The sequence below is a fragment of the Leptidea sinapis genome, chromosome 10 (genome assembly GCF_905404315.1).
Source record: "Leptidea sinapis chromosome 10, ilLepSina1.1, whole genome shotgun sequence".
Taxonomy (NCBI): Eukaryota; Metazoa; Arthropoda; class Insecta; order Lepidoptera; family Pieridae; genus Leptidea; species Leptidea sinapis.
Genome location: NC_066274.1, coordinates 8377192 through 8393186, shown reverse-complemented (window position 1 = coordinate 8393186; position 15995 = coordinate 8377192). Strand labels below are relative to the sequence as shown.

The window sequence follows — 15995 nt, the reverse complement described above, 5'->3', positions numbered from 1 at the left end:
CTTCCAAACCCGGTCCTGAGAAGTGTGTGGGAGTTGGCATTTTTCATCAACAGTTTGGCATTGTACAGAAAATAAAATTGCCTCCAGAGACTTCAGTATTTACTGGAGAATGTTTTGGTCTGCTGAAGTCTCTGGAATACATTTTAATCATGAAATTAAAAAACACAATAATTTTTACCGACGCTAAAAGTGCCCTACAAGCCTTGGACAGATTTCCTTTTAGCAGTAACAATCATCCAGTCATTATTGCATGTCGTGATTTATTGTATCAATGTTGTAGCAAAAATTACACAGTTTCCTTTGCTTGGATTCCAGGGCACTCAGGAATCTTTGGCAATACCAAGGCTGATAGCCTTGCCAAAGCTGCGGTCAATGACGGAGATCTGGTTCCGTACCAAAACTTTTGTTGTGATTTGGCCCTCCTTCCTAAATCCCAGTTATTCAACTCTTGGACACATATGTGGCTTTCTTCAAGTCAGACTAAAGGTCGATATTACAGCACGATCCAGGTGGATATACCTCCTAAACCGTGGTTTTCAAATCTGACGTTTGGTAAAGCTACCACTTCGACTCTTATTCGTATGAGGCTGGGCCATGCATGCATTCCCTTGCATCTGGCAAGGCTTAACCTTTTGCCTAGTGATATATGTGAGTGTGGCAATGACGTTGGGGATTTTAATCATATATTCTTTGCCTGTCCTCGACATGACCGTTCCGCTTTTATTTCCTCGCTTTTGTACATTAAAATTCCTTTTCCTACTTCAATTTCTGTCCTTTTATCTAATATAAATATTGATGTATATAGAATTTTAGCTAGTTTTATTTTTCTTAACGATATAAAATTATAACCATTTATGTACTTATATACTAAATTTACCTGATCCTTTTCCAAATTCCGTTCCAATTCTCAATCCAATGACACACTTCCTCACCTTTTTGTATGGCTGACGCACAAACCGTGCAGGCCAATAAATGGCGCAAAAAAAAAAAAAGTATACCTACAACGAAAACGATTTAAACATGCTATTTAGTTAATTGCTTAATTTATTTTACTAATACTAATAGTGTAGACTTTAGACAAAAATTAAACTTTAATAGGTATTTGCCCACTATTAGGAAAGTTTGCATTTATACATCAGTAATTATTTTGATTCATTGTTTATATTATCGTTCCTTTGAAATTTGCATTTTAATTGTGTCTATAATTGGTACTTAAATAAAGTTTATTAAATTAGACAAATCGAATACCATCGTTTCAAGCCATTATATGGTATAGCCTAAGGGCCAAGATGAACAAAGATTGCATGGCACCAATTAACTAAAGAAGAGCTTGTGATAGTTAATTCAACCATGAAGATAGACAGTAAATCTCTTCGATATGCACATGCAGAAGGTCACACCGATGTTTGCTATAGTGAAGATGGCAGGTAATTTAATTTTTTTTGCATGGATATTATCATAAAATGTGAGGAAATTACTATTTTTGCTCAGAAATTCTGTCTTACTAGTTCTTTTAAAATTCTGTCAAAATGTTATGAATTTCAGGCATATTATTACTTGTGGCAATGATGGTGATGTTAGAATATGGTTAGATATTGAAGATGATGATCCTACATCACATTGTGTGGGTGAAAATGCAATTGCTGTATGCTTCAAAGACAAGAGACTGTATGTAGCTACAGATAACCATGCAGTACAAGCTTATACATTTCCAGCCTTTGATAAAGATGGAATTATCACAAGATTTACAGCACCAGTCACACAAATCAGTTCAACACCAAAAATAGAAGTATTTGTGTTTTCATTATATTTTTCATATTAAGTTTTTTTTTATTATTTTTATTTTATTACTTACATTTTAAAAATGTTAATAAATTCATTTAACAACTTGTGTTAGTTATACTCTTTATTTAAAATTCTGTGTTTTTATTTTATTATAAAACTTCTAGGCCTTGGGTTGTTCATCAGAAAACACGGAAGCAAAGATATGCAGTCTAGAAGGAGGTGCACCAATATTTGTGATGTCTAACCAAAATGGGCCTGTACTGAGTATAGCAATTTGTCCGCAAATGAAATATGCTGCAACTGCAAGTGGTGATGGAAACATGAGGATATGGGATATAGATACACAAAAATCAGTGAAAGAGGTTAACTGTGTTCCAAAGATCAATACTTTTTATGCTGCAAAAGTATTATGTATGTTTTAGTTTAATACTTTATTATTTTGTACTATTATTTTATTTGTTTGTAACCAAGCTATGTAGGCTATTTGTATGTAATAAACTAAGCCAACAACCTTGACTGTTGAATATAAAGGGGAAAATAGAGGGATAATAAAGATCTAGAGGCCGTAGTCCTAAATGTTGTTCAGATCAAAATGCAGTTTTTTAAATAATCATCTCCTCTTGTTTGTTCTTTGTTATTAACCACACCATTATGTCTGAGTGGATTCAGTTGATTTTTAATATTTTTTTAGTTAATTTTACATTATGATCTTAGTAGAATAATTATATAGATATTACGGATATTTTAAGTAATATATCAAAAAAGGAAAATTTGCAAAGTCCCTTTTATGCATGTCACCATGTGATAATATGAAGTTGCCAGCGATTTCACTAGGTAAGATGCCCTGCAAAGCTTAAGAGTAGAAAATTTTTCTGCTATCAAACCCATCAAACCTGCAACTCATCTGAATCTGTTAATGTTTGATTTAAAAGAATGGCAAATTGAGTTCCTTGCCACTTCTCATAAAAATTCAACATTCATAAATGTAATTTCATCAGACCCTGGCCAATGTTCACCTCTAAGGACTATGGATAAAGTTTAACTGCCTCATATAATAAAACTAGAGCAATATAGAATTGATAATTATTAAATCAAGAGCTTATTAAGCTTAGATCTGTGACTACTACATCTAGTAATCTATTAACTATAATCTACACCTCTATGTCTCTATGTGGAACAATTGAGGATGTTGAGCACTTGTTATAGGAATGTGTCCAATTTCAGTCTAGTAGAGACAAAAGTAGGACGTAGTAAGTTGTAGGACTTATGGGTTTGAACAGATTTGATATGGGCATGTTTGTAAATATACTTGCCCGCCCTGTATCTAAGGATGCCATAAGTCTGTTTGAATCCATAAGTCTTATTGTTTGAACACTATAGATATGATTTGCTTTTGGTTTTATTAACTTTTTTTTTAGTTTGTTAAGATAAGAATTTTGTTTTTCTTTTTGTCTTTTTAATGTACTTAGATTATAATGGGGCTGACATGTACATATGTATAAAAGCCCCTAAATCAATAAAGAAAAAAAAAACTACAATCTACTTTTGCATATCATTTAATACAGTGATATATTACTTAGGTCGGATGAGTTTTGAGCCATCAGAAGGAAAGTATCTGGCATACCCAAGTAACAAAGAAATTATTTTACTTGATTGTGAAAGTTGGGGTCAAAGGATGTCTTTTACACATAACTTGGTAAGTATCTGTTATTTCTCTTTTAATATGCTAATTTAGATTCTGTTCACTATTTTACTAAACCTTCTTACTTACTTACCTTACCTTCCTTAAATTAACTAATCAAATGTAAAAAAAAATTGAAATACCAAATTCCATAATCATGAGAATAATATAAAAAAGTTGAGTAGAAAATTATTATTTCAGATAAAGTGTGCAATATCGCAGTGTGTGTTCTCCCCATGTGGTCAGTTCCTGGCAGGCAGTACAGTGGCTGGGCAGATAGCTGTGTGGGAAGTTGGGACCGGATCATGTATTGACATAATTGAACATCCAACCTCTCACAATGTTACTTCTATGGCATGGAATCCAAAAGGTACCTTTAATTAAACAAACACTCAAATATATTGTAACCCTGTGTTCTATGAGCGTTTGTCTTTTAATTAAAATTAAAGCAAGCATAATAATAGTTAATTAAAATATTATGAATTATAACCTGTTGGGCCTAATTTGGGAAGTGTCTGATCACGGTCAGTTTTCCGTTTAGATGTTTGATCTTATTCCTGCCACCTAAGTCTACCTGCGCATGACATGCCTCAAGATTAGATATCATCGTCACCATTTGGATGTCTGCCGTTCCTCTACAGTGCAGGTTTCAAAGTACTTTCTACCACTTACAATCAGACTATGGAATGAACTTCCTTGTGACGATACAACTTTTACGAGGAGAAAAAAGTGGATACACCTTCAGGGCCCGCAACACTCTAGTGTTGCAAAAGAATATTTGAGGTGGTCATCAATGAAGGTATCCTCCCGATGCCGGATTGTAAAAGCGAACCGAGTAACTAGCCATTTATGAATATAATTGTGATTTGAATGATTTGGTATTTTCGTTTGCTTAGTTCTTTTTTTTGGAAATTTTATTAACGTTTTATGGATAGTCATCTATTAAGTTTGATAAACTTTAAAGTTCCTACACGCTCTGTGCGTATTCCATGTTTATTTTCGATCAATTCCTCAAATAATAATGTATCGCATAACAACCCGATTATGAGAATTTGTAGAGAATTTTACGAAGTGTGTGCTGATTTTGATATATTCTTTACAAATATAGACTTTTTTTAAATACTCTTTATAAAACTTTCTAGTTTACGTTAAGTAATTTAATGTTTAACTTAAATTTCTTTATAATGTTATTGCAGTTGTGTCCACTTATTTTTTTTAACTGTATTTGGTGAATGATGTGTACAATTTTAATTGGATCTCAGGATCATAAAAATATGCTGTACTTGTTATTAGATGATAGTTTTATCTTGTTATTGTACCTACTTGTAAATAAATAAATAAATAAACTAACTGTGTATAAATTAGCACTGTTATTTTAATTTTTTTTTTATAACAGTAACTGATGAGGTGAGCAGGACATTCCGCTGATGGTAATTAATACGCCCTGCCCATTAGAATGCAGTGCCGCTCAGGATTCTTGAAAAAACCCAAAAATTCTGAGCAGCACTACAATTACACTTGTTAACATGAGACAGTAATTTCACAAGCTACTGCGCACTTAAGATTGAAACCATTGTGGCACCCATAATCTAGCCGGCATCATGTGCAAAGGAGCCTCCCACTGACGAACTAAACTGAACGATACAACACTTTCAGGCAATGGTATACTAGTTTACTGTGATGTTGCTGGTCAACTCGGTATGCTAGTCAACTGTTACGGCAAGGATAGCAGTCAATTTGATAATGAAGCTAGTGAGGATGTTGAAACAGTTGAGCCCATGGATGGTAACTATTTTAATTATCAACAGTACATTCTATTCTTTCTAATGGCTTCTGTGGAAGGGGCACCACAACTCGCCAATGTCACGTTTCAGTAGACCAACAAGCTTACAGTGTGTCATTTGATCGGTGTAAACTAATTTACAAGTGATTATAGTAATGACCGGTGCCCAGAATCAAAACAGATTTATTTTCTTATTATTCCTGAAACAAACATACATTCTGTTTAATATATTTACATAAAGTATTTCAGGAGGTATAAAATTGTACAAGGAAGACTTCATTAAAGGGCAATTAAAGAACAAATGGTCTACATTTCCCTCATCAAGTCCACAGTCACATAGAGAATGGTCTCTAATTCTTAGTTTGGCTAGGAATACTGGAGTGCAAGAGTAGTTTAAGCGTAACCGGCAAACTGTTGATATTATTGATTTATTGGGGAATCTAAATTTCAAGAACCACAGTTTTAAAGGGATTACAGGTTGTATATCACCATAAAAGACGCCTTTAGAAGTTTTGGAAACCTGCCAGATGTATATCAACCGTACATATTAAATCTCTTACAGCAGGCAACCATCATACATAGAAGCCATTAGTCATATTTTTGTATTGTTCTCTGAATATTATTATATTTTATTATAAATGATTTTGTAAGCCTCTGTTTTATGATGATGATAAGATGTAAAATCTATCATTATATTATTTTGTGAATTGTTTGTACAAATATGAAAAATATGATTTTATATAATAGTATGTCTTCCTTTTCAGACGAAATATTAGACAACTTGATAGAAAATTATGAAAGTGAGGATGAGAATGAGAATGCCATATCGTTAGAGAAACTAAAAAATGAAACGCTGGGTTTGGTTGATAGGGATTCGCGACCGGAATCAAGAGAAATAATATCTGCTCCATCAACGGTTCCACCACAGCCACCATTCCAGCCATCTGCAACACCTGCTCATCTGGAACATAGGTGAGTTTCGGGGATCACTATTTTCTTAAATCTATGTAACCATCACCACCAGTGGGAGGCTCCTTTTCACAGGATTCCGACTAGTTTATGGGTACTATAACGGCTCCTATTTCTGCTGTGAAGCATTAATGTGTAAGCATTACTGTGTTTCGGTCTGTAGGGCGCCGTACTTAGTGAAATTATTGGGCAAATGAGACTTAACATCTTACGTCACAAGGTGACGAGCGCAGTTGTTGTGCCGTTCAGAATTTTTGGGTCTTTCAAGAATGCTGATCGGCACTGCATTGTAATGGGGCGTATCAATTACCATCAGCTGACCGTCCTGCTCGTCTCGTCCCTTTTTGCATAAACAAAAACTATACTGTATTATTTTAGAAGCGAGCGATTCATTCGGGGCCTGAGGTAAAGAGCGGGAGCGACATCCCCCCGCTGTCCGCACACCTCGCCTCGCGTGCCTACAGTGTAGTGCTGTGCCATAGTTGACTTACTTTATCGTTATCGCGTTAATACTATAGTTGCCATCCCATTTTATTTTTATTTTAATGATCACTAATCCGAGTCGATCAGGTTCCATACCAAAATAAACTTCGCCAATAATTACGAGAAATGGCAAAAAAATGTTTTAGGCACGTGGGTTGAAGAAAGGTAGAATAAAAATTTGAAAATAAATTATTCCAACTGGCTGCATGATCATAGACGAATCTCTTGTATGATCATTGTGTTGATTACCTTGCCAATGACAGACAATCAAAGACTAGCGATCATCGCCATTATCTTATTTATAAAATTCTCGTGTCACAATGTTCGTTCCCGTACTCCTCCGAAACGGCTTGACCGATTCTCATGAAATTTTGTGAGCATATTAAGTAGGTCTGAGAATCGGCCAACATCTATTTTTCATACCCCTAAGTAATAAGGGTTATTGACCCTTCAAAAATTTTTTTTAATTTTTGGATGAAATTATTTGTTTTTATTTTTTTATAATGTGGCATTAAAAAATACATACAACTTCAAATTTTCACCCATCTACGATCAACAGTTACTTTTGTATCGTGATTTTAATATCGGCAATACAACGTTTGGTGGGTCAGCTAGTAAATATTTATATATATATATATAAGTCAAATATTTTTATTCAAAATAATAGGACCCAAAATCACTTATTGAAATAAATTTTAATATTCTTTTGAAATTCGCAACAAAACCTAAGTTATAAATAGAGCGAAACAATATTCTTGGAGTACCATATTTTAATGGCGAAGAGTTATAATAAAAGTATATAATGTGACTATGATGAAGATATTGTGAACAGAAATGCACTTACTCTCAAATAGAAATATTAACAGCAAATATGTTGAACAGGTATATGTGTTGGAACAGTGTGGGCATAGTCCGTTGCCACACCAGTGAGAATGGAGAGTCAACCATAGATGTAGAGTTCCATGACTCTAATCACCATCATGCCATACATCTCAACAATTACTTGAATCACACAATGGCTAGCCTATCCACCACTGTCTTGGCTCTAGCTTGCGAGACACCGAGGTTAGTGTACTTTATCATAGAAACATCTATTTATAATACACCCCACCTTATCCAGTGTTCAATTTTATTCGCAGAATGTTTGGATGCATGCGTCTATGTATCCGTTGCACAAGATGCCGGCTAGTTTATGGGTACCACAACGGCGCCTATTTTTGCCGTGAAGCAGTAATGCGTAAGCATTACTGTGTTTCGGTCTGAAGGGCGCCGTAGCTAGTGAAATTACTGGGCAAATGAGAGTTAACATCTTATGTCTCAAGGTGACGAGCGCAATTGTAGTGCCACTCAGAATTTTTTAAGAATACTGAGCGGTGCTGCATTGTCCTGGGCAAGGCGTATCAATTATCACCAGCTGAACGTCCTGCTCGTCTCGTCCCTTATTAACATAAAAAAAAACACCTAATAAATTACATTTAATTAAATTAAATATTGATCTACTTTTACACAAATTATCTTGTCTCAAACCCTAGTTTTGTAAACAGTATCAAAGTCTGTACTATGGGTACAAGACATTGATATATTTAATACAATATACTTACTTAAACATACGTAAATTAATTATAACGTTCATGACTCAGAAACAAACATCCATATTCAACATAATATACATGTTTATGTTGAATGAGTAAAGCATTTTTGTATCGATTCCACTGTAATCTGCCATCTTTTTACAAGGTTTAGGCAATTATTTTGCAATTTGGAATTTGATACAGCAAATAAGTATTATTATTATTATATTATTATTCCTTTAAAATTTTATTCCTGAATAAAAAACAAGTGCTTAAGTCAAAGCTCTGACGTTAGGCTTTTAGCCCACCCACTTTGGCCTTTGGATTATGTTTGCGTGGAATCAATAAACCTTGAAAAATATCCTAAAGTATTTGAAAATAAGACATGAGTGTGTGCATGTTATAACACAAACGGCTAAACGCGGTTATACGTTCACAAAGAAACAGAACATAAGTACCTACAAAAGTACAAAATGTTTTTGAAAAACTGTTTAAGTATTTACCTACAGTGAAGACTTATGCTGTGTAATTTAATTTTTAAATTTATTTAATTTGAGATAAATGATAAAGATTGAAATAGATATTAAAAGTCATCATCGTTTTATTTATGAGGAAACTTTACAGTACGGAACCATTTTCAGTAAACTGGTGTGCATATCCCTGGTGGGTAGCAGCAAGGAGTGGAGTGCCTCCATGTCAGGTACAGAGGAGATCCTGTGTGTGTCCGCAGCAAGTGGGCTAGTCGCCTGCGCCACCAGCGCTAGGCTACTGCGGCTATTTACCCCCATGGGTACCCAGAGACAGGTCAGATCAATAATATACCACCTATTTTCGAAACACATCAATTTTATCCAATACAACCATAAATTTTCATTCAGCCATTAAATGCCATAGACATCAATTTAAGTTTTTCAATTTCCTCGCGTTAATGTAAAAGAAATCGCTGGACGCCATATTTTCATATTAAATAGTCATGACGTCAATTGGTCATGTAAACGAAGATATTTGGGTATTTGACTTGATTTTTTTGAAGGGAAAACTTCTTTAGCGGCCTTCATCACTTTTCTTGGGATGGGTATAAAATATTAAACTCGCGTCAGAACACGTGACTTGATCGATAATTCGTAAGACAGTCGTTGGAATTATGGATGATAGTTGATTTTTCTGAGAGATAAAGTTTTTAATGTAAAATAATTGTAATGGTTCTGAAGTGTTTAATTTTTTATGTAATATAAATTGTTATTTTTGTGTACAATAGCGCAATAAATGAATATTGTATAATGCTAGTACTATTATACTCATAAATGAAGCAATTCGTGCGAAATTATTCCCTAACCATTCCAAAATATCCAAGTTCAAGTTTTCATTTCTGTCGGCACTCCCGGAGTGCAATCCGTTATTTTTTTTATTTTATCATTATAAAATAATTATGTACTGAAAATAAAATTAAAAATCAAACAAAGAAATATAAAGTTACATTTAAATTCTTGGAGTACGGAATGGTCTTTTAGTATCTCGCAAAACGAAAATTTGTATAGAGCTACTATGGTAAAACTAAGATGTGACGTAATTTTATTATGTCTATCTCTATTTAATCAGATCCTGATTACTTTTTAGGGTTCCGTAGCCAAATGGCAAAAAACGGAACCCTTATAGATTCGTCATGTCTCTCTGTCAGCTATGCTGTTGAAACATGGTAAGAAAAGATGTATTCTGTGAACCGCATTAAGATTTTCACACTAATATAGAAAGAAAGAATTAAATTTTGGTGGTTCCCAATACTTAGAATTGAAACTCAAATTTTTTTTTCATCAAACCCATACGTGTGACCCCATCTATAAATAGGTCTGAATGATATTGAGATTTCTAATATAATTTTTTTCTAGACCGAATAGTTTACGCAAGAGACACTTCCAAAGTGGTAAAAATGTCATCCCCCCGTAACTTCAAAAATAAGAGAATGATAAAACTAAAAAAATATATATTATGTTCAATACCATGCAAACTTTTACCAAAAATTTGTTTGAACTTAGTAGATAGTAGAACGAAGTCTAATCAGTAATTTTTGTAATCCGTCATAAATCGTTACAACGAACTACAAGAACTTTTATATTATTTTACTTGCTGCTACGGAACCCTCGTGGGCGAGTCCGACTCGCACTTGGCCGCTTTTTTTAAACATTAAATTAGATTTTTCATCATATTATTTTATATATATATATTAATATATATATATATATAGTTATTATATTATCTGGTTTCAAAAATGAAAAAAAAAATGATACGAGTATTTTTATTTGCCCATTTGTTTATCTGATGATATAAATATCATGTCAGATACCATTTCGCTTAGTTAAAAAAAATAAGAGAAAATAAATTCATATGTTTTTTATATTTATTATTTTATTTGTGAAGAACTGCACGGATAAAATGGCTTTTTTAACAAAGATTACAGTAGGTATTTTTTGACAAAAATAATTTATTTCTAATATATAAAATTCTCGTGTCACAGTGTGCGGGGCCGAACTCCTCCGAAACGGCTTGACCGATTCTCATGAAATTTTGAGTGCATATTGGGTAGGTCTGAGAATCGGACAACATCGGATATTTTTCATCCCCCTAAATGTTAAGGGTGGTCCACACGATTTCTTTTTTAATTTTTTTGAATTTTTTTTTTAAATTTGTTTGATTATGAGTCAGCATTAAAGAATACATACAACTTCAAATTTTCACCTATCTACGTTACTTTTTTTATTTATTTATTTACATTAAAGTTTACAAAAGAAAATACTTAAACCTAGCATCAGAAAACCACACGGGTTTGTAATATATGCTAACAAAGAGCTAAATCTAGGCACATTAACTACAGAACATTAGTGCCAGTTAGATAAATTGTGTAAATATATTTATTTTAAGTGACTTAAAAAGTATGACTTCAGTTTTTTCTTAATATTACGAGGATTTATACAGTTCCGTACATCAGTGGGTAATTCATTAATTATGCGAGGAACTAAGTAAGCATTCGTTCGTTCGCCATATCTATTGAGCGCGCTCGGAGCGCATAAACAGCCCCGAGTGACGGCCCGCGTGCATACAGGATGTTGTACTTTATCCCAGTAATTAGTATTCAAAAAGTTTTCTTTTAACATTGAATATTTCATCAGTAACTGCACCGGTAAAATTTTGCAATGTTTAAAAAGTTCAGTTTCGGAATAGTCACTATGATTTTTGTTAGGCAAAAGTTTAAATATTCTTTTTTGAAGCTTAAATATTTCATTCAAATAGGAGTTATATGTACGTCCGTAACTACTCAAACCATATTGTATATAAGATTGAGCTAGAGAATTATGTAACATTAATTTTACATTAAAGGGAATACGATTTCTTAAAATCGTCATATTAGCTAAAAATTGCCTAAGCTTATTGCAGACGTATTCAATGTGGTTATTCCAATTAAATTTACTATCTATATGTAGGCCTAAATATGTAACAGAGTCGACTACTTCGATAGCGGGGCATTTACAAATGCTGTTATTTGAGTGCAAACAACTATGGTCGTGGGCAAGAATGTTATCCATTGGACGTTTTGCGAGGTTTGGTGATCTTATGATTATTAGCTTAGTTTTACCTGGGTTAATTACCAAACCAGCATCGTGACACCACTTATTCAATGAATTAAAATCAGCCTGCAGGTGGTCGCGAGCATTTTTAAGATCTTTATCAGCGATCAGAAGGCATGTATCATCTGCAAATTGATAACACATGCAGTAATTTATGCATTTATGCATATCATTTACATATGAGAGAAAGTGAAGAGGGCCCAGCACTGAGCCCTGCGCTGTACCTTCTGTAGATGATACATGCCTACTATATGCAGTATCGATCTTAACTGTAAAAGTTCTATTATGGAGGTAAATTTCGCACCATTTTAATAAAGGTCCACGAACACCACAACTAGCAAGCTTCTACCAGGTGTTTATGCTTCAAAATCTCAAAAGCACGCGAAAAGTCAATAATTAAATCCAGCACATGTTCTTTCTTATTCAGATGATCGTTGACTTCATTTGTAAATTTTGACAGAAGATCAGATGCGCCTTTACCAGCCTGAAATCCAAACTGATTTGGGTAAATCACGTTCTGTTTTCTATAGAACGTATTTTATTATATTCTAGTCTTATCACCGGATTATTCAAATTATTCTTCCAGGATTTAAATAAATTGTCCCGTTTTTCGCACAGTCGCATAACATTTCTATCAATCCAGGGGAGTCTTATGGCGTAGCCATTTTAATATTGGCAAATAAAACGTTTGTATCGCGATTTTAATATTGGCCAATAAAACGTTTGCTGGGTCAGCTAGTATTATTATAAATGGCTTTTTTGCAGGTGATCTCATTGTCTGGTCCAGTGGTGAGTCTAGCGGGGTTTAACACTACGGCGATGGCAGTGTATCACCACACCGAACCGGGCATATCTGACCAGCATCTGGCAATGGACATCATTGCTGTCAATGGTAAGTACAATATAATATACAGGATGGATGTTTGAGAAGGGCGGTGATGGCTAAGTTGGAAACTACGAGTATAGAGAAAAGTGCTGGAAGGAGTCATGCCCTCGATTTATAAGAAAACAATAAGTGCATTTTCAGTTTTAAAAAAATACATCCTGTATTATGGGACCAATGTAGTTTGTTGGTGATTAGGATCAATCTTTGGAAAGAAATGAATTAATAAAAATGAACGGAAATACCAAGTTTTTTGTTTTATTATTTTTACACGGACGAAAACTCGCCTCCTATTGAAACTTTTTGTAAGAAATAGTATTTTTTTATTGATATTCTATCGAGGATAAGTCCTATCATGGTATTAAATTCAGTAAGTTAATTAGAGAGACGTATAAACATATGCATTGTAGTCAACGGGGACCATTTTGAGCAATTAACAATAAGTTAAAAGTGAGATATGAAAAGCAATTTGTATATTTTTTCTGTTTCCTTTCATTTTTAGTAATACATATCTTTGCATAGATTGATCCTTATCATCAACAGAGTCCATTGGATGTATTTTTTTGATTAGAAAAATCATTTCGGGTAGATTTCCGTCAAAATTTTATGAAATTTAAAAAAATTAAATATTCAGTTATTGTTTGCTTGTAAATCGAGGGCATGACTCCTTTCACGACTTTCCCCTATGACTCGTACTCGTAGTTTCCGATTTGGCCATCACCGCCCTTCTCAATAAACCATCCTGTAGATTAGTGTGGTATATTTTTTCTTACATTAAAGGTGGTATTGGCGGTAAGGAAACCGTTTTATGATCATCGTTTCTACTAGAACAGTAGCGCTCGTCACCTTGAGACATAAGAGGTTAAGTCTCATTTGGCCAGTAATTTCACTAGCTACGGCGCCCTTCAGGCTATTGATACAATTTTCAAGTACAATTTTTCTTTATTTATTGACCATGTGTGTATTAGGTTTATTCATTTACTATTTCGTTATGAAGTCTCTTTTTTTTATTTAAACTAAATTAATTATTCAAACAAAACAAATCTTATAACTATATTTACAATACTATGACTACATAAAATTAAAACTATCATTACGTGGTACGCTTACCAAGAATACTGGCAGCATTACCGCGTTGGATAGCAAGGCTGATCCGTTGACCGAAATAGCTGCAAGCGCTTGGATTTCCAGTAGCCTTATTGAGGCTTAAATACTTTTTATTTTAACTTATTCCAGTAAGTCGAAACATTGAACTATTTCTGTTGCATCATTTTTTTTTATGGAATAGGAGGACAAACGAGCGTACGGGTCACCTGTTGTTAAGTGATCACCGCCGCCCACAATCTCTTGCAACACCAGAGGAATCACAGGAGCGTTGCCGGCCTTTAAGGAAGGTGTACGCGCTTTTTTTGGAGGTACCCATGTCGTATCGTCCCGGAAACACCGCACAAGGAAGCTCATTCCACAGCTTTGTAGTACGTGGAAGAAAGCTCCTTGAAAACCGCACTGTGGAGGACCGCCACACATCCAGATGGTGAGGATGATATCCTAACTTGTGGCGTGTCGTGCGAAGGTGGAATTCGGCGGCAGGAATCAGGTTAAACATCTCTTCGGAGTTTATGCTCACGGGGAGTGTTCCCCGTGATAAATGCGGCAGAAGACACACAATGAAGCGACGTCTCTATGCAACGCCAAGTGATCCAGCCGTTCACAGAGCCCTGTGTCCCCGACAATTCGAGCTGCTCTGCGTTGCACGCGGTCAAATGGATCAAGCTGATACTGGGATGCGCTAGACCAGAGATGACAGCAATACTCCATGTGTGGCCGGACCTGCGCTTTGTAGAGCGCTAGTATGTGGGCCGGCTTGAAGTATTGCCGTGCTCTATTAATGACGCCCAGTTTCTTTGAAGCCAATTTGGCTTTGCCTTCCAGATGACCACGAAATTGGCAATCGCTCGAGATTTCGAGACCCAGTATTCCGATACTAGGCGAGGCTTTGAGGGAAGTGTTGTCGAAGAGCGGTGGTACGACAAATGGGGTTTTTTTAGTGGTAAACGCGCAAACTTGAGTCTTCTGGGGGTTAAATTGGACAAGGTTCAATTTTCCCCATTCCGCGACCTTCTCAAGAGAGGACTCGATAGAAGACACAAGTTTCTCCCGGCACTGGTCGACGATTTCCCGAGAGAGACCTGCATGGCCAGTGTATACGGCATCACCAGTGCTGTCGTCTGCATAGCAATGAATGTTGGAGTTGTCCAACATATCATTGATATGCAGAAGAAACAGCGTGGGAGACAGCACACAGCCTTGGGGCACTCCAGCATTCACGGGCTTCGGGTTCGAGCAATATCCGTCGACAACGACCTGTATGCTGCGCCCAGTGAGGAAGCTGGAGGTCCACTTGCACAAGCTCTCGGGAAGCCCAAATGATGGAAGTTTGGAGAGGAGCGCCTTGTGCCATACACGATCAAAGGCCTTCGTTATATCCAGGCTAACTGCCAGGCCTTCCCCCTTGCTTTCAATAGCCGCTGCCCATCTATGTGTTAGGTATACCAGAAGATCACCTGCCGACCGACCATGGCGAAACCCGTATTGTCGGTCGTTGATCAACTGGTGACCCTCTAGATATACCAAGAGCTGACGGCTAATTATGCTCTCCATGATTTTGGAGAGCAGGGAGGTAATAGCAATAGGCCTGTAGTTTGCCGGATCCGAACTGTCTCCTTTTTTTTGGATCGGATGGACAAGGGCTGACTTCCATGAGTCAGGGACTACGCCTTTAGAATAAGAGTGCCGGAATAAACGCGTTAGCACCGGCGTCAACTCAGGGGCACACGTTCTAAGCACGATTGGAGAAATGCCATCCGGCCCGCTCGACTTCCTGACGTCCAACGAAAACAGAGCTCGCCTAACAGTTTTCTGTCTGAACTGTACTTCAGGCATAGAGCTCTGACACCGCGGGATGGTCGGCGGTGTATTTCCGTTGTCGTCAAGAGTCGAGTTGGAGGCGAAAAGAGCGCACAAAAGATCGGCTTTCTCTTTTGCCGTATGGGCCAGGGTGTCATTCCTCATGTGTAACGGCGGCATGGACGGCTGGCTGAAGTTACCAAGAGCAGCTTTCGACATCGACCAGAACTTGCGTGTTCCGGTCGGTAACTGGAAAGCTGCTCACCGATTTTGACGACGTGTTTTGACTTTGCACGGGCGATTTGCCGCTTAA

The 15995-nt window shown here is 35.9% G+C and overlaps 1 protein-coding gene across 1 annotated transcript in view; it reads left to right on the top strand.

Moving 5' to 3' along the window:
- The first annotated feature begins 1012 nt into the window (after positions 1-1012).
- The window catches only part of LOC126966578 (WD repeat and HMG-box DNA-binding protein 1), a 28729-nt gene continuing 13746 nt past the window's right edge, over positions 1013-15995 (top strand). The window contains exons 1-10 of the mRNA XM_050810713.1: positions 1013-1427; positions 1546-1789; positions 1950-2196; positions 3366-3481; positions 3668-3836; positions 5123-5251; positions 6014-6221; positions 7584-7766; positions 8914-9076; positions 12658-12784. Of these exons, the coding sequence (XP_050666670.1) occupies positions 1351-1427; positions 1546-1789; positions 1950-2196; positions 3366-3481; positions 3668-3836; positions 5123-5251; positions 6014-6221; positions 7584-7766; positions 8914-9076; positions 12658-12784 (1663 nt within the window). The 5' untranslated portion in view covers positions 1013-1350. The remainder of the gene's footprint in view (positions 1428-1545; positions 1790-1949; positions 2197-3365; positions 3482-3667; positions 3837-5122; positions 5252-6013; positions 6222-7583; positions 7767-8913; positions 9077-12657; positions 12785-15995) is intronic.